Consider the following 19,461-nt stretch of genomic DNA (forward strand, 5'->3'; position numbering starts at 1 on the left):
TACAGTGCGGCTGAGGCACCTGGTGGATGTATGACCCCGAACGGTTACTGGAAGACCGGACCGGGGAAATCTGCCCCTCTACTCTCCCAGCCAAAACCGACCGGCAAGGCCGACATTTATGAAAATATAAATTGTTCATATTCCTAACATTTACCCCATCCTGTCTCCTCAGGTCTTCTGACATTTTCTACACCCTTATTTATTATGCGTTACTTATACAGAAGACGTCAATCACATTATATAGCATTGTTTTTGCTCTCGGGATTATCGGTAATGGATTAGTCATCTGGATTGCCGGATTCAGGATGAAGAAGACGATCAGTGCCGTGTGGTTCCTCCACCTGGCCATCGCGGACTTCCTGTGCTGTGCGTCTCTACCTCTGAGAATTGCTGTGTGGGCTACTCTTTTCTCAAACCCCCTGGGTTCTGGATATTGCCTAGCGAACATGTTCCTGTTTAATATAAACATGACCACCAGTGTTCTCCTCCTGACGGCCATGAGCATTGACCGCTGGGTGTCCGTCATGTGGCCATTCTGGGCCAAAGTCCATAGAACCTGTAATGTGGTGAGAATCTGTGCAGCGATCATCTGGGGGCTGAGCCTCATTGTAGCCGGTTTATTGTATTACATATATATATATATATATTATTTAGCTGAGGTACATGAATGGTGTGTATTTTATTACCTTTTTTCTCATGATTATATTTCAGAGTCACAGCCCACCGTTCAGCTTCTCCGATTAATTATAATGTGTGTGATCCCTTTTCTCATCATCGTCATTACTTATGTCACCATTTTCTACAAGATTAGAAAAAGTAAGAGATCTCAGAGATCCTCCAGGATCATCACCGCTGTTATATCGTGTTTCTTCATCTGCTGGTTTCCATATTACATCTTCCCACTGATATTCAGGTATTATTATATACCTTTCCCTCTATTCCATATTCTACACATTCTTGTTTCCAGCCTGGCTTGTCTTAACAGCTGCATGAATCCGATCATTTATGTATTTATGGGACCGGGTTTCCGACAAGGTTTCTTCAGATCCATCCCCGCCAGGGTAGAAAGAGCCTTAAGTGAACATCCTAATGACCTGTGCAGAGAAGGAGAAGATGCGAGAAATCCTCGTTCTACTGATGTGTAATATACAGTGCCTACAAGTAGTATTCAACCCCCTGCAGATTTAGCAGGTTTACACATTCGGAATTAACTTGGCATTGTGACATTTGGACTGTAGATCAGCCTGGAAGTGTGAAATGCAGCAAAAAAGAATGTTATTTCATTTTTTTTTTTTTTTTTTTTTTTTTTTAAATTGTGAAAAGTTTATTCAGAGGGTCATTTATTATTCAACCCCTCAAACCACCAGAATTCTGTTTGGTTCCCCTAAAGTATTAAGAAGTATTTCAGGCACAAAGAACAATGAGCTTCACATGTTTGGATTAATTATCTCTTTCTCCAGCCTTTTCTGACTAATTAAGACCCTCCCCAAACTTGTGAACAGCACTCATACTTGGTCAACATGGGAAAGATATAGGAGCATTCCAAGGCCATCAGAGACAAGATCGTGGAGGGTCACAAGGCTGGCAAGGGGTACAAAACCCTTTCCAAGGAGTTGGGCCTACCTGTCTCCACTGTTGGGAGCATCATCCGGAAGTGGAAGGCTTATGGAACTACTGTTAGCCTTCCACGGCTTGGACAGCCTTTGAAAGTTTCCACCTGTGCCGAGGCCAGGCTTGTCCGAAGAGTCAAGGCTAACCCAAGGACAACAAGGAAGGAGCTCCGGGAAGATCTCATGGCAGTGGGGACATTGGTTTCAGTCAATACTATAAGTAACGTACTCCACCGCAATGGTCTCCGTTCCAGACGAGCCCGTAAGGTACCTTTACTTTCAAAGCGTCATGTCAAGGCTCATCTACAGTTTGCTCATGATCACTTGGAGGACTCTGAGACAGACTGGTTCAAGGTTCTCTGGTCTGATGAGACCAACATCGAGATCTTTGGTGCCAACCACACACGTGACGTTTGGAGACTGGATGGCACTGCATACGACCCCAAGAATACCATCCCTACAGTCAAGCATGGTGGTGGCACCATCATGCTGTGGGGCTGTTTCTCAGCCAAGGGGCCTGGCCATCTGGTCCGCATCCATGGGAAGATGGATAGCACGGCCTACCTGGAGATTTTGGCCAAGAACCTCCGCTCCTCCATCAAGGATCTTAAGATGGGTCGTCATTTCATCTTCCAACAAGACAACGACCCAAAGCACATAGCCAAGAAAACCAAGGCCTAGTTCAAAAGGGAAAAAATCAAGGTGTTGCAGTGGCCTAGTCAGTCTCCTGACCTTAACCCAATTGAAAACTTGTGGAAGGAACTCAAGATTAAAGTCCACATGAAACACCCAAAGAACCTAGATAACTTGGAGAAGATCTGCATGGAGGAGTGGGCCAAGATAACTCCAGAGACCTGTGCCGGCCTGATCAGGTCTTATAAAAGACGATTATTAGCTGTAATTGCAAACAAGGGTTATTCCACAAAATATTAAACCTAGGGGTTGAATAATAATTGACCCACACTTTTATGTTGAAAATGTATTAAAATTTAACTGAGCAACATAACTTGTTGGTTTGTAAGATTTATGCATCTGTTAATAAATCCTGCTCTTGTTTGAAGTTTGCAGGCTCTAACTTATTTGCATCTTATCAAACCTGCTAAATCTGCAGGGGGTTGAATACTACTTGTAGGCACTGTATATTCCTGTTATCTCCTGTATGTGACACCTATTAACCCCTTGGAGTCTTGGACATTTTTTATTTTTCCACTTTCTTTCCTTACTCCTCTCATTCATGAACTAGAATGTTTTATTTTCCCGTCCTCACAACCTAATGAGGGATTGTTTTTTTCCAGGATGATTTCCAGTTTTTCACCGTTCATTTTACCATATAATGTGTTGAAAAATGGGTGAAACAAATTATTAAATGAAGAGAAATGATAAAAAAGCTGCTGCAATTCCACATTTCTTTGGGTTTTGTTTTTCTGTATTGTGTTAAAAATATATCCATTAAATATATTTTTCTTCAAATACGTGGTAAGGCGCATGAAAGACAAACTTCAAAAATGTAAAAATAAATAGATGTGTTTCATGTCGAGTAAAATGGTTGCCAAAAAATTCAGTTACAGAAAGGAAAAAATAGTATTCTTTGTTCGCTTACGTGAAGAGTTCAATAATAGTCCATATCTTTAACTAAATCAGTAGAAGTCTTCATTCATCTTTCCCAAGTTCCTGAATGGATGACATGCTGGAGACCCGCATGGGTTGCTTCATCTTGGATGGGTGGATGGACTAGGGCTCAGCTTCGACATGCGTAGATTGACTCCAGTGACCCCCTCCCACCATGTGTCATGTTATATATGCAGCTGTTCAAAACCATATATATATATATATTGTGAGGTATCGACCGGCTGTATTACAAAGGGCTGGTATGTTTTCCAGAAGCGTGGGTGCTCTGCAATGTGAAGTTGGCTGGGTCCTGTGGTTCCACAGGATTGCATTAGGGCCCACTCACACTTGCGCTATTTTGACGCAAACGGAATCCGTCACTAATGTAGTACAGTTCATTTATTTACAGTGGAAGCGCGACATCGTGTGGACACAAGCGGGTACTGCATGACACACACACGCGCCATAGTAACGCGCTTCCACTGTAAATAAATGAACTGTACTACATTAGCGACGGATTCCGTTTACGTCAAAATAGCGCAAGTGTGAAACTAGCCTTACATGCAGAGCCATGGAAGGGTGTGTGATGCTGATTACACACTCCTTACCACCTGTGGGTGGGGCTCCAGGGGTTAAAGCAATCCTGTCTCTGAACCTAGGTGGAGAGTGTCTAGGGCACTCTGCTTGTTCTCACCCACAAAGCTCTCCACAGTGCAGCACCCTCCTACATCTCCACCCTCCTCTCTGTCTATCATCCCACCTATTCTCTACGCTCTGCAAATGACTTTCGACTAACATCCACACTAATTCGAACCTCCCACTCCCGAATCCAAGACTTCTTCCGAGCTGCACCAAACCTCTGGAATGCTCTACCCCTAGAAGTTAGGACAAATCACAACTTACTCAGCTTCAGACGCTCCCTAAAAACGCATCTTTTTAGGGCGGCCTATCACACTCCCTAGCCAAACTAATTTCACCTAATCCCTCTACAACTTCTCAGAACATAACCCCACGTCAATCTCCATGGCACCCAAATGCATCTCAAGGCTCTGGCCAACTGGTCCAGGAAGCCATCATCTATCCCCCTGAGCTGGCTGGATTGTCATTTTAAATAAACACTTGTACCTTGCCCCTCCCCCCATCTCATTGTAGATTGTAAGCTCTCACGAGCAGGGTTGCCATTTTTCCTTTTAAATATTGTATCCTCTATAATTGTTACTTGTTTGTATATGTTTATGTACATGATATGTATATGTTCCTCCTGAATTGTAAAGCGCTGCGGAATATGTTGGCGCTATAGAAATAAAGATTATTATTATTATTATTATTATTAGGGCAGTCTAGATAGAGACTGGCTCTAGACTTCCAGCGGTGTACTGGAGACGGGCAAAGCAGAAGCAGGGTGTTTTGCTCTGCTCAGGAGACCTTCTCCTGAAGGAAGGGGCTTTTAGGTCCATGTGCAAAGCCTGGCTGGAGCCAGGGGGAACTTGGTAAGGACACTAGCCGCCTTCAGAGGAAGGTAACCCGGATTGGACTTTGAGGATAAAGCCAAGTACTGACAAGGGTCAGTGACACATGTTTGAGCTGTTAATAAACCATATGGTCTGTTAAAGAGACAAATTGTTCCGGTGTGCATTAATCCCGATACCTGACGTGTGGCCCCCATACACTCGGGGCCCCACATCGTTTATATATATGTCAGCAACTATCTATATTCAATACAGATACCTTAATATTAAATTCCCATAAGTACTGTTATCAATATTCTGCCCTCTATTATCTGGATGTATTATAGTATAAATTATTTGATAAATGTGAACTTTTTACATATTGTTACCCGGCAGTACGATTCCCCCGGACATTACAGTTATGGTGATTAGAGACGAGCGGATCGATCTGCAGAGGACGGAGATTGAGATGAATTTCCTGAGTTTGAACCCTTTGATATTTGATGGTCAGCAGGGTCCTGTCTCTCTCCTATAGAGTATAAGCTCCTATGGCCAGGGTTGTCCTGTCTCTCTCCTGTAGAGTGTAAGCTCCTATGCTCAGCGGGGTCCGGTCTCTCTCTCCTGTAGAGTGTAAGCTCCTATGGCCAGGGTTGTCCTGTCTCTCTCCTGTAGAGTGTAAGCTCCTATGCTCAGCGGGGTACTGTCTCTCTCTCCTGTAGAGTGTAAGATCTTATGGTCAGCGGCATCCTGTCTCTCTCTCCTGTAGAGTGTAAGCTCTTATGGTCAGCGGGGTCCTGTCTCTCTCTCCTGTAGAGTGTAAGCTCCTATGCTTAGCGGGGTACTGTCTCTCTCTCTCGTTGTGTTTCTTACAGAGGTAATATAATCTCGGACATTTATAATCAATCACAGGACGGATCCCAAGTTCCAGCCTAGAAATGTGTGTAATAGGTAGAATGTGTCCTGTGCCCGGAGAATATTACTCCAGTGTAATCTTGTATCTTTCTATCACTGATGTCACTAATTACTAATAATCTTATATCTGTAACCTGAGAAGTATTTGCTGATATAGAAGTTACAGGAGTAAATGTGCGACGTATTTCACTCTGCTCCAATAATAACAATGTTATATCACAAAAAGAGAAATAACAATGGTCTCTCGCATTGTAGTAATGTGGCATTGTAATGTCTCTCTGGAGATTAATCTTATTCCTCACAGTTGTGTTTCTTCTAGAGGTAATATCATCTCAGACATTTATACATTATTCACAGGACGGGGGACCCCAAATTCCAGTGCAGATGTTATTCCCGAGGTGGGACGTATCCTGCACCATGAGACTATGACATTACCTATATATGTTACATGCTTTTCTGCTCTCGTGTTATAATATTCTACCAGATATAATCTTATATCTCTGTAACCGGAAATGTATGCGATAAATGTCGAAAATGAAATCACATGAGTAAATGTATGAAATGTATCACTGATGTTTAATCATAAAATGATTGAGAATTTATTCTCCACAAATTTATTGTCCATTATTACGCTCTGCCCTACTTATACATATCTCACCACTCACCTCTCCGGCTCCTCCACACCTCACCACTCACCTCTCCGGCTCCTCCACACCTCACCACTCACCCCTCCGGCTCCTCCGCACTTCACGGGCATCTGTCCTATAGGGATAGGACCATACACTACAGTCTATGTGTGACGCCCTGGCCTATCAGGTCATCACAGGGTATTGTGCAATCTGCCCTCCTGTACAGGAGGTGTACCACCCCGTGCTCAGCAGCCGAGCCGCTTGGATCTGGACCTCCAGTGGGTGGTTCGAGGGTCTCCGGACCCGTGGGTCTCGCGGTCACTTCAACTGAAAGGGTGGTTTGTGGTTTTGGAACGTAGTTGTATGGCCAGAGCCGTGTTAAGTTCGTGACGCCACCCACGGGATGTGGTGAAGGTGGACACAACCTCTGCAGTTACGGGGCACCCAGGGGAGATGTTGCGCAGCAAGTTGTTAACCCCTCCGTGGGCAGGGATGGTGGCCCCGGGACCCGTTGGGGGTGTTTGGCGGTGCAGGGAGATGGGCGGCCGGAGGACACTGATGTACTCACTATTAGTAACCACACAAGTCTCTGGTAAACCAAGGTGATAGTGGTCGGTGGCTGCAGTCTGGTCCCCCACCCGGCTGGTGGTCTCTGTCTTTCTCCCGCACCTGTTTGTGATGGGGACTACCTGCGCTTGCAACTTCAGGAGTCCGCTCCCGGCTTGTGGTTGCCTGAGGAGCTCTTTGCCCACAGACGCTGGCCCGTGGGATCTCTGAGCCGTGGTGGTGGCTTTCTATCCCCCTCGTTGGGCTGTTGCCTTCAGTCGGGACTTTGAGTGGGACAGGACCTCTAGTCCAGGCCGCAACCAGTTAATTAGCTAGCCCCCAGTAGCTTCTGGACCTAGATTCAGGGTCTGAGTACCCCCTTTTGTGCTCCGGTTTCAAAGTCGGTTCCCCGAGTCGGTACCGGCGGGCCACTACCCTGTCCCAGTCCACATCGGTTACACCGAGCCGTCTTCCCGGCTTCTGCAGATAGAGGCCTCCAACTGCCTCCTAGCCTGAGGTACCAGGGCTCCTACACTGGCACCTGTTCAATTTGGGTTTTTTACTCTGCTGGAGCTACACACAGCTCCAGCCCACACACCTCTCCAACTTGAACTCTAGACTGTTGTGTACTGAGTGTTTACTTTCCCGCCTCAGGCTGTCCGAGACTCCTAGGTGGGCGTCTTCCAACTGCCTGGTTCCACCCCCTGGTGTGTCCATCAAGCCCTGAGGGGGGACTAGGGTTTATGTGTTTGGCTGTATGGTACCTATGAGGGACAGGTGTAATGCGGGGCCCTATTTGTGACTACCTGGCTGGCCAGGGCGTCACATATCCATCTCCTCCTTGGTGACGGGTCCCTGACCTTTGGTGTTGCCAAGAACAAGCTAATCAAAATCCTAGAAACACTATGCACCACACCCACCAGACACACCAGTGGCCGGCCTGAAGGGAATAGGGTCACCCACTTGGGGGGTTGATTTAAGGGGAGGTCAGGAGTGGCAGGAGTCAGTCAGTGTGTAGTGTGACTCTCAAGAGGAGAGGTCAGGAGCTGGGCTTCTTGAGACTACTAGGTGGCAGACGTTGGTCTGGGCCTGGTAGGAGCTGGACCCCGGTTGCAGAAGATCGTGACAAGGGGCACGGACTGTCGAGGAGGACAGCCGGTGGCCTTGTGCCATCACAGGGCAGGGCTAGGGCACGACGGGATACGTGGACCCTAGTTCAGGAAGGAGCTTCAGGCGTCCTGTCTTGTAAATAACCTCCTTTATTCTGAGCGGCAGTGCGACCCCGCTCCCCAGGTCCGGAGACCCCTCGAGCCACCGCGGATCCAGATCCGAGCAGCAGCGACAGGCTGCTGACGCTAGGGCCGGCACAGATGAAAAACATATTAGAAACGCCAAGACACCAATAGACCAAGGGCAGCAGGATAAGTTTGGAGGTTTCTGTTACTGTTCCATCCCAAGTTGGATCTTTGTGAGAATTTTTCCACTATAAATAAGAGGAGAGGACATCACTTATGTGATAGTTTTCCCGAATAATAATGAACACCACAATATTTGTGGCATTGTCGCTTACTTGTAGGTAACAGAGGCTTGTGTGACATCTGATACAACTATATGCTCTGTAGCTGTTGGGGATGGGGAGTTCTCCATTGAGGAAGATATGGAAGAGATGGATACGTGCTGCCTGGAGTAGAGGAGTCACCGGTCACCACCTCACCCGCTGGAGATTCTGCATCACCGATGTGCATAAGAACTGACTCAATGGAACAAGAACGACGTGTAATGCCGGCAATAAGGATATGTGTGTGTGAGACCCTGGCAAAACCAGGTAGTCACAGTTAGGCCCCTGCACAACACCTGTACCCATAGGTAACACACAGCCAAACACAAAACCCTAGTCACCCCCCCTGGAGCCAGACAGACACACCAGTGGGCGTGGCCAGGCGGTTGGTGCACGCCCACCAAGTGGTCTAGACAGCCCAGGGCGGGAAAAAAGTTGAGCGAGCAGAAAGAGTTTCTAGTTCAAGTTGGAGAGGAGTGTGGGCTGGAGCTGTGTGCAGCTCCAGCAAAGGCGAGAACCCAAATTGAACGGTGCCAGGGTTGGAGCCCTGGTGCCACTGGCTAGGAGGCAGACGGTAGTCTCCGTCGGCAGGAGACGGGAAGACGGCTCGGTGGAACCGAGGTGGACCGGGAGAGGGTTGTAGCCCGCCGGTACCGACACGGGGAACTGACCCGGAAACCATAGCACAAAGGGGGGGTACTCGGACCCTGAAGCCAGAAGCCGAAACCAACCGGACTGGTTAATTAACCGATTGATGCCAGGATTATAGGTTCTTGTCCCACCCAAAGTCCCTCATAGAAGACAACAGCCCACCGATTCAGGATAAGCGGTCACCGTCAAGGCCTAGAGATCCCACGGGCCTGCGTCTGCGGGCAAGGGCTCCTTAGGCCACATCCAGCCAGGAGCGGACTCCTGAAGTTTCAGGCACAGGCAATCCAACGTTCAAAAAGGTGCAGGAGAAAGACAGAGACCACCAGCCGGGTGGGGAACCAGAACGCAGCCGGCTGCGGGCACTGACCACCATAACCTTGGTTTACCAGAGACTCGTGTGTTTTGTTAATAGTGAATACACCAGCACCCTCTGCGGCCATCATCCCCCTGCACCAAATCCCCAACGGGTCCCGGGGCCACCATCCCTACCCATGGAGGGGTTAACAACTTGCTGTGCAACATCGGCCCCGGGTGTCCCACAACAGCAGCGGTGGTGTCCCACTTCACCACACACCGTGGGTGGCGTCATGAACATCTACGTCCCCATTTATTTTCGCCGGTCCCGTGAGGCCCCCGGGTCCGGAGGACCTCGAGCCACCTCCCCCTGTGGACCCGTACCCGAGCAGCGTCGGCTGCTGGTGCGGGGCGGCACATGTGCACGTTTTGTTCTGTGCAGTGCGGAAAAGATCGCACCCTCTGGCAGACTGGAAAACTGTAAACACTGCGTTTGTCAAAAAAATGCATCCAAAACGCATGCATTTGAATGCATTTTGCATGTGTTTTGATGCCTTGGATGCATTTTTTGCAGTGCGGTCCCACGGCAATTCAGCCATGTCCGCTGACAGCAGACACAGACAGAGTCGCATGATGAGAATGAACTCGGATGAACTTCACCCGACTTCATTGTGATACCGCGGCTGTGTGTCGCGTCCTGATTAGCAGTCACCCATGAAGGACTCACCGGTGACCGCAAATTCCCTGAGTGACTGAAGTGAGCAGTGCTGTCACTCAGGTTACCCGCGGCCAGCTGGAATCCTCCACCCGAGACCGCAACTCACCTGTGACGTCATCGCTGATCGCGCAGCTCACTTCAGTCACTCAGTCGACTTGCTGTCACAGTTGGAGGATCCAGCGGTGGTCGCTGGTAACCTGACCGATGTCATCGCTGATCGCGCGGCTCACTTCAGTTGCTGCGTGGAGCTGACAGAGAGCGGTCGTGGTCTGTGGCCGCTCTTGTAAGATTCATGTAGCAGAGCTGAGAGCGTCGTGGGATGTCGTGTGGATTATGCCGGACCTGGATGGGTCTTTGGGGATTAATGAAGTTGTGAAAGACGGGGTTTTTTGTCTTTTATTCCAAATAAAGGATTTTTTCGGGTATATGTGTTTATTTTCTTTAACTTACAGGTTAATCATGGAAGGTATCTCGGGGAGACCTACTCCACACTGATAAGGGGCAACACCCCGAAACAGCTGTCTGTGGATGGATACCTGGCCTTGGTATTTCCCTTGTCATATCTTTAAACTCGTCAAAGAGTTGGATATTGACTAAAAGGGCCACTTAATATGGCGGTTATTTTGGTCTCCTAAAAAGAGCCACTCCTTGGCAGAGTCCTTCCCGGAGATATATCTGGCCATTTTCTGTGTCGAGACTCCTAACAGTCTCCACGGACCTTTTCTGATTTGCATACTTCCCAGGGGGCAATGCACCTAGGATTTCACAGTGTTGAGCACCTTTGTTGGCTGCCGGCAGTGTTTTCTCTGGCTGGTCTCCCTGAGATCAGTGACTGTTTTGTCTTGATAACCTAGGACTTAGTGGCAGCTAAGGGCTGGCATTAACTCCTTATTACCCCAATTGCCACCACACCAGAGCAATTCGGGATGAGCCGGGTAGAGTCCTGGGACTGTCGCATCTAATGGATGCGGTAATTCCGGGCGGCTGCTGGCTGATATTGTTAGGCTGGGGGGCTCCCCATAACGCGGAGCTCCCCATCCTGAGAATACCAGACTTCAGCGGTGTGGCTTTACCATGTCTAGTATCAAAATTGGGGGTACAGCGTGTAATTTTTTTAAAATTATTTATTTATTTATTTTACTGCACGATATAGACCCACCCGCCGGCGTCTGTAATTAGTTGCAGTGAGACAGCTGTCACTCAGCGTGGGGGCGTGCCTGACTGCAACAAATCATAGGTGCTGGTGGGTGGGGAAAGCAGGGAATACGAGATGGAATAATGAGTGACCGGCATTTTCAAAAGAGGAAAAGCAACCGGAGCTTTGTGACAGCCGTGCAGCGTCGTGCCAGTGATCGGTCAGTGATCGATGAGTATGAGAGAGGGGGAGAGACCGACAGACGGACAGAGAGAGAGACAGACAAAGCGACCACCTGACAGAGAAAGAGACCGACCGACAGACAGAGAGAGATTGACCGGCATCGACAGAAATAGACTGAAAAGACCTGCATTTTGTTTGTCAAAAAAGCATGCAGAACGCAACAAAAATGCAGTCCAAGTGCATTTTGGTTGCGTTTCGACCCACATCATTGATTTCAATGGGTGGAGAATGCAGCTACAACGCACAAAAGAAGTGACATGCTGCTATTCTTTCCGCAGCGATTTTTGGCATCCAACGCAGTGTGCGGATTGAAATTTCGGACTTCTCATAGACTTTGCTGGGGAAGCAGAATGCATGCAATTTGGCACTGAAACGCTGCAGTTCAAAACGCAGCATTACCGCAGGAAAAACGCAACGTGTGCACATAGCCTAATTGCTGCGGTCAATGCTGTAGTTAACGTTCCAGAAGAAAATCAGTTCCAATGAGAAATTCATACAGAAAACAAAGCAGCAATTAATCATTTTTAAGAAATAATGGCGGCTCGGTGTCCTCCATCGAGACTTAAACCTGCTTTACACGTTGCAATTTTGCATACGATATTGTATGTGATTTGCAATGCACCCATCGTATGTGTGGCACGTTCAATTTGTTGGACGTGCCGCACAAACGATTAACCCCCGTCACACGAACTTACCTTCCATACGACCTCGATGTGGGCGGCGAACGTCCACTTCCTGGAGTGGGAGGGACGTTCAGCGTCACAGCTACGTCACGCGGCAGCCGGCCAATTGAAGCGGTGGGGCGGAGCTGAGCGGGACGTGCACATTCCGCCCACCTCCTTCCTTCCGCATTGTGGGCCGGGAGCCGCAGGACGCAGGTAAGCTCTGTTCATCGTTCCCGGGGTGTCACACACTGCGATGTGCGCTACCCCGGGTACGATGAACAATCTGACGTACAATTCTAGAGAAAGGTACGATGTGTATGCGATGAACATTTTACCGTACAATCGCAATTGCACGTACCTGTCACACACTGCAATGTACCTTACGATGCCGGATGTGCGTCACTTACTACGGGACCCCGCTGACACATTGTAAGATACATTGCAGTGTGTAAAGCTGGCTTTAGAGCATTATATCATTCTAAAAGGGCAGTAGAATACACATTGTAGGACAGAGACTATAGACAACTGGATGGATGTGTCCTGGCCAGAGAAACTCCGCCATAAGAATGGGAGGAAGAACACAGAAAGTAGAGGATGAGGATGGTGAGGAGGACAACTTGTGGATGCCACATGGCTACCATAAAGGTGATGACAAGGTGCAGTGTGAGCACTGCTTCCATTACTGTCCAGTTTGCTATTCTCGTGTGATGAAGTGATGTGATGAAAACCTCGTTCAACAAGTAAAATGCTGGATGATTTCTGCCACGAGGCTCAGATACAGATCAGCTGTGAGCGCTGGCTGCTATCAGCAGATAAAGCGTCAACTGCTCACCCTCCTTCATGGAGGGAAATGATTTTTTAGGCTTCACAATCATTGTTCTTGGCAGTGTGAACAGGGAACAACGGACAATCTATTACAGATCACTCAGTGCACATTGTTTAGAGCCGTCTGCCTGGGGAAAATGGATTATAAATATGAAATAATGGAAGTTTGTTTACTACCATCAGTCAGTCCGTGTAATGATCCCTAGCCGCCATACACATTAGATTCTTCAGCTGATGGTTCGGCCACTTCTCCCATACACAGGATCACTCCTATGTTCTCTATGAGAAAGCCTCAGACTGACACGTCTTATCTCCAGGAGAACAATGTGACCAGCTGTCCAACATCAGACATGTGCGATCAACATCTCCCCCGACCATAAACAGACCATTTACTGAACCCGTCATTATAAAGAGCGGTGACTGCTGGTCCTGGTTCTTTTTTATGTGTTTCTTTGTGTCCATTTCCTTTACATCTCAAACTTATTTCATCACATTAGGGGTTTAACCATTTCAGTATCTGATCATCAAACCACAATGTAAGTTACACTGACTTGGATACCGATGTACCGCCATATCATACACTCCCATCACAGACTGATAATAACCCAGCAAACAATATTACCCTGCAGTATTGTCAGTAACACTGTGACAGCTTCAGCCGTGGAGGAGACGGAGGACGTTCTACAAAACCAGCTCTGCAAAAGCAGCCGGTAACAGATCACTATACTTCTAACCTGGACAATTAAAGGGGATGCCCAGAAACATGGCTGATTCCTTCCAGATACAGCTCATCTGTCCATGGTTGTGTCTGGCAGTGTAGTTCAGCGTTATCAATGCTAACAGGACAGAGGTGCAATACCACAAACAACCTGTGGACAGATGGGGCGCTGTTTTGAGAAGAGAGGAGGTTACTTTTTGTAATCGTGAACAACTGTCACATACGTCACACCCAGTTAGTAGGTGCAGGAGCAGTGGCGTAACTAGAGATTGATGGGCCCTGGTGCAAGGTTCTTACACCCCCCCTCCATGTACACCGACACCTGGGGAACGGGATAATGACACTGACACTCGGGGTACGGGATAATGAAGCTGACACTTGGCTCTTACCCTCAGCACCCAGGCTTCCCTTGATTTAAAATCCCTCTATCAGCACCCAGCTTTCCTATGTTCTGATATGCATCTTGCTTCCATGTGCATAATGTAGCCCCCCAGGCCTCCCTGTGTATTATTCAGCCCCCACAAGGCCTCCATGTGCATAAGGCAGCCCCACCAGGCCTCCCTATGTATAATGCAGCATCCCCAGGCCTCCCTGTGTATAATGCAGCCCCCTCAGGCACCCATGTGTATAATGCAGCCCCCACAAGGCCTCCATGTGCATAATGCAGCCCCAAGGCCTCCCTTTGTATAATGCAGCCCCCACCAGCCCTCCCTGTGTATAATGAAGCCCCCACCAGGCCTCCCTGTGTATAATGCAGCCCACTAGGCCTCCCTTTGTATAATGCAGCCCCGAACAGGCCTCTCTGTGTATACTGCAACCCCCACCAGTCCTCCATGTGCATAATGCAGCCCACCAGGCCTCCCTGTGTATAATGCAGTTTCCACCAGGCCTTCCTGTGTATAATGCAGCCCACCAGGCCTCCATGTGCATAATGCAGCCCCCACCAGGCCTCCTTGTGTATAATGCAGCCTCCACCAGGCCTCCCTGTGTATAATGCAGCACCCCCAGGCCTCTCTGTGTATAATGTAGCCTCCCTGTGTGTAATGCAGCCTCCACCAGGCCTCCCTGTGTATAACGCAGCCCCCACCAGGCCTCCCTGTGTATAACGCAGCACCCCCAGGCCTCCCTGTGTATAATGCAGCCCCCACCAGGCCTCCCTGTGTATAGTGCAGTCCCCACCAGGCCTCCCTGTGTATAATGCAGTCCCCACCAGGCCTCCCTGTGCATAATGCAGTCCCCACCAGGCCTCCATGTGCATAATGCAGCCCACCAAGCTTCCCTGTGTATAATGCAGTCCCCACCAGGCCTCCATGTGCATAATGCAGCCCACCAAGCTTCCCTGTGTATAATGCAGTCCCCACCAGGCCTCCATGTGCATAATGCAGCCTCCCTGTGTATAATGCAGCCCCCACCAGGCCTCCCTGTATATAATGTAGTCCCCACCAGGCCTCCATGTGCATAATGCAGCCCACCAAGCTTCCCTGTGTATAATGCAGTCCCCACCAGGCCTCCATGTGCATAATGCAGCCACCACCAGGCCTCCTTGTGTATAATGCAGCCTCCCTGTGTATAATGCAGCCCCCACCAGGCCTCCCTGTGTATAATGCAGTCCCCACCAGGCCTCCCTGTATATAATGCAGTCCCTACCAGGCCTCCCTGTATATAATGCAGTCTCCACCAGGCCTCCCTGTATATAATGCAGTCCCCACCAGGCCTCCATGTGCATAATGCAGCCACCACCAGGCCTCCTTGTGTATAATGCAGCCTCCCTGTGTATAATGCAGCCCCCACCAGGCCTCCCTGTGTATAATGCAGTCCCCACCAGGCCTCCCTGTATATAATGCAGTCCCTACCAGGCCTCCCTGTATATAATGCAGCCCCCACCAGGCCTCCCTGTATATAATGCAGTCCCTACCAGGCCTCCCTGTGTATAATGCAGCCTCCACTAGGCCTCCCTGTGTATAATGCAGCCTCCACCAGGCCTCCCTGTGTATAATGCGATCCCTACCAAACCTCCCTGTGAATAATGCAGCCTCCACCAGGCCTCACTGTGTATAATGTAGCCCCCACCAGGCCTCCCTGTGTATAATCCAGCCTCCACCAGGCCTCCCTGTGTATAATGCAGCCCACACCAGGCCTCCCTGTGTATAATGCAGAATCCCCAGGCCTCCCTGTGTATAATGCAACCCCCACCAGGCCTCTGGCCACCGTGTACTCACTGATTTAAAAAAAAAAATTACTCACCTCTCTGTTCGTTTCTCCTCTGCTCCGTCCTCACCTCTGTCCTCCGTTCCCCTGCTGCTCTGGTCACTGTCCTCCCGTCCTGCGCTCTGTGCTCTAAGCACAGCAGTCGCACAGGAGTGATGTCACCGCGCAGGCACAGGGGGAGAATGATGGAGCATGGAGCTCCGTTCTATGTTTCATCATTGCTGTGCGCAATGACGGGGGAGGGGGCCCAGTGCAGCCGCCGATGACACCGGGCAGGGGGGCCCGATGCCACCGATGACACCGGGCAGAGGGGCCCGATGCCGCCGCCGATGACATCGGGCATGGGGGCCTGGTGTCAGCGGCGGCACCGGTCCATATAGCGGCCGCGTGGTCTGTAGAGTGGGCCCCTAAGCTGCTGGGCCTGGTCGCAATGGCGACCTCTGTGACCGCGGTAGTTACGCCCCTGTGCATTATTAGGCCCATATGTAGGTGCCAAGTGGTGGTGTGGCCTTTCTGTGGTGTTACATAGTAAGTTACATAGGTTGAAAAAAAAGACCTAGGTCCATCTAGTTCAACCTTCCGCCACCAGTTCTACATTTTGTCATTAAGTCATTTATAACTGACAATGTTGTGTGCAGTGAGGAAATCATCAGCCCTGATATAAAAGCTGTTCTAGTATCTGCCATTACTACCTCTTGTGGTCGGCATTCCACAGTCTGACTGCTCTAACTGTAAAGAACCCTTTCCTATTTAGCTGCCGGAATCTCTTTTCTTCCACTCGCAGTGAGTGTCCCCCTGGTCCTTATTCCTTCCAAAGACAATACTAAGTCATGTGCCAGTCCTTTATATTGACCACACATGTATTTATACATATAAATGAGATCTCCTCTGAGACATCTTTTTTCTAGGCTAAACATATTTAACTTTTTCAACCTCTCATCATATGGGCGGCCTCCATTCCTTGTAGTAGTCTAGTTAAGTATATAAGTATTTGATTCCTCTGGAAAACAAGACTTAATACTTGGTGGCCGTCCCCTTGTTGGCAGCACAGCAGTCAGACATTTTTTGTAGTTGATGATGAGGTTTGCGCACATGTCTGGAGGAATTTTGATCCACTCTTTGCAGATCATCTTTAAATCTTTAACATTTTGAGGCTGTCGCTTGGAAACTCAGAGCTTTAGCTCCCTCCATATAAGTTTTCCATGGGCTTAAGGTCTGGAGACTGGCTAGGCCACTCCATGACCTTAATGTGCTTCTTATTGAGCCACTACTTTGTTGCCTTGGCTGTATGTGTTGGGTCATTGTCTTGCTGGAAGACCAAGCCACAACCCATTTTTAATGTACTGGTGGAGGGAAGGGGGTTGTCACTCAGGATTTTACAGTACATAGCTCCATCCTTTGTCCCACTGATGCGGTGAAGTAGTCCTGTGCCTTTAGCAGAGAAACACATAATGTTTCCACCTCCATGTTTGACAGTGGGTACAGTGTTCTTTGGGTCATAGGCAGCATTTCTCTTCCTCCAAACACAGCGAGATGAGTTAAAGCCAAAGAGATCAATTTAGTCTCATCTGCTCACAGCACCTTCTCCCAATCACTCTCAGAATCATCCAGGTGTTCATTGGCAAACTTCAAATGGGCCTGCTGCACATGGACCTTCTTGAGCAGTGTTTGTTACCAATGGTTTTCTTGGTGACAGTGGTCCCAGCTGCCTTGAGATCATTAACAAGATCCCTCCGTATGGTTTAAGGGTATGTGCCCACGACCCGTGTTTGCAGCATTTTGGATGCAGCATGCATCAGCTGCGTCCAAAAAGCTTCAGTGCACAGTACAAGCATAGTGGAAGGGATTTCTAGAAATCCCCTGCCCACTATGCTTTTTTTTTCCACAGCAAACATTGACCTGCGGTGCGTCTATCCAGATCGCAGAATGTCAGTCATTTGCTGTGGAACTGCATGCATCTTCCGTAGGGAGAACACAAGCAATAGACCGCAGTGCTCTAAACCCTGATCGTGGGCACAGGCAGCTGCAGTCTCTAGCGTTCACCTTCGGAGGAGACTTGCGGCCCTGCTAGTCATTATTCGCTGCGTCCAGGATACAGTGAGTCCTGATCGTGGGCACATACCCTTAGGCTGATTTCTCACCTTCCTCATACAAGGTGATATTTTGTATGGTGCCCGAGATCAATGTTGATTGACACTCATTTTGTATTTCTTCCATTTTCTTACTATTGCACCACCAGTTGTCTCCTTCTCATACAGCATCTTACTTATGGTTTTGTAGCCCATAGCCTTGTGCAGGTCTATGATCTTGTCCCTGACATCCTTAGAAAGCTCTTTGGTCTTCCCCATGTTGTAGAGGTTGGAGTCTGACTGAGTAATGGAGTCTGAGTCTTTTATACAGGTGACAATTTAAGACAGCTGTCTGTATTGCAGGTAACGAGTGGAGTTTAAGCCAAGTGTTATGTGAGTGTCATGCCACTGTGCTGCAATCCTGTGATTGCAGCACAGCCGCGGAGGACAGGGAAGGCGCGGCAGAGGAGAGGAAGTAATCTCCCCATCTCCTCCATTGTCAGCTGATGCGATTCCCGCACTGCACTCACATTACACCGGTGTAATACGAGTGCAATGCGATGTTTCCCTCGCTCCCATAGACTTGAATGGGTGCGAGAGAAAATTAATCGGATTCCACCCGCAGCATGCTGCAATTGTTTTCGCAGTCTGATTAGAGCTGAGAAAGAAAATAGCTCATGGGAGTGGCCCCATAGAGTAACATGGGTGCTGGTGGAATGCAAATTTTTATCACATTTCACTTGCTTTGTTTTTGTTGTCATATGTGGTCAGCCGAACGCAAAATCTGCAGAGTCAGATATTTATACTTAAGATATAGAATAGTGCAGAAAATAAGATAAGTGATGTGAAGCAGTACGATCATTATGGGAGGGGAACAAACAGTTGTGGCAGGAAATATATGAGCAGTTCATAGCAGTGTGAAAGTTTTATTGTCCTCTGGTTGAGGTCTGGTCCATGGTTGTGATGCCCCAGATGGTTTGAAGGACACATTCCTTAATTGGTGTAAAAATACATAATCCATGTTACACATTCATTTCTGCTCTGAATGTGTCAAATGTAGAGATGAGCGAGTACCGTAATATTTCTGATCTCTACACTCATAACGAGTACTTTGTAATATTCATATAATTGTTCCGAATAGCGAGTACAATGCAAGTCAATTGGAAATGTGAGTAATTTTCTGCTGGACCCAACAAAAAGGTCTGGGGGCCTAAGGAAAAGGCTGAAATGGATGGAAAAGTGATGAAACGGAGTGGGGAGAGTCTGGAGAATATGCCTGCATGCATTTCTGACTCACATATGGTTTCTGGAATCCCCTGAAGCCACACGGAAGAACGTCCGTGTAGCTTCAGTCTATCGGTGCCCCTGCAGTTTATGTCGCACTGCCCTGGCCAGCCCGCAGTAACATGTGACGCCCTGGCCTATTATGGAATCTGCTCTTCTGCATGGTACCGAATCCTCCTTGGTTACGAGTCCCTGGCCTTCGGTGTTGCTAAGAACAAGCTAATCAAAATCCTAGGACACACTCTGCACCACACCCAACAGACACACCAATGGACAGCCTGAAGGGAATAGGGCCACCCACTTGGGGGGTGGGTCAGGAGTGTCAGGAGAGAGCAGTGTA

At 48.6% G+C, this 19,461-nt stretch overlaps 1 protein-coding gene across 1 annotated transcript in view; it reads left to right on the forward strand.

The window, feature by feature from the left end:
• The first annotated feature begins 305 nt into the window (after positions 1–305).
• LOC142255766 (formyl peptide receptor 2-like) overlaps positions 306–19,461 on the forward strand; it is a 34,158-nt gene continuing 15,002 nt past the window's right edge. Inside the window, exons 1-2 of the mRNA XM_075327214.1 lie at positions 306–566; positions 807–913. Of these exons, the coding sequence (XP_075183329.1) occupies positions 306–566; positions 807–913 (368 nt within the window). The remainder of the gene's footprint in view (positions 567–806; positions 914–19,461) is intronic.

This window comes from Anomaloglossus baeobatrachus, chromosome 11 (genome assembly GCF_048569485.1).
Source record: "Anomaloglossus baeobatrachus isolate aAnoBae1 chromosome 11, aAnoBae1.hap1, whole genome shotgun sequence".
Lineage (NCBI taxonomy): Eukaryota > Metazoa > Chordata > Amphibia > Anura > Aromobatidae > Anomaloglossus > Anomaloglossus baeobatrachus.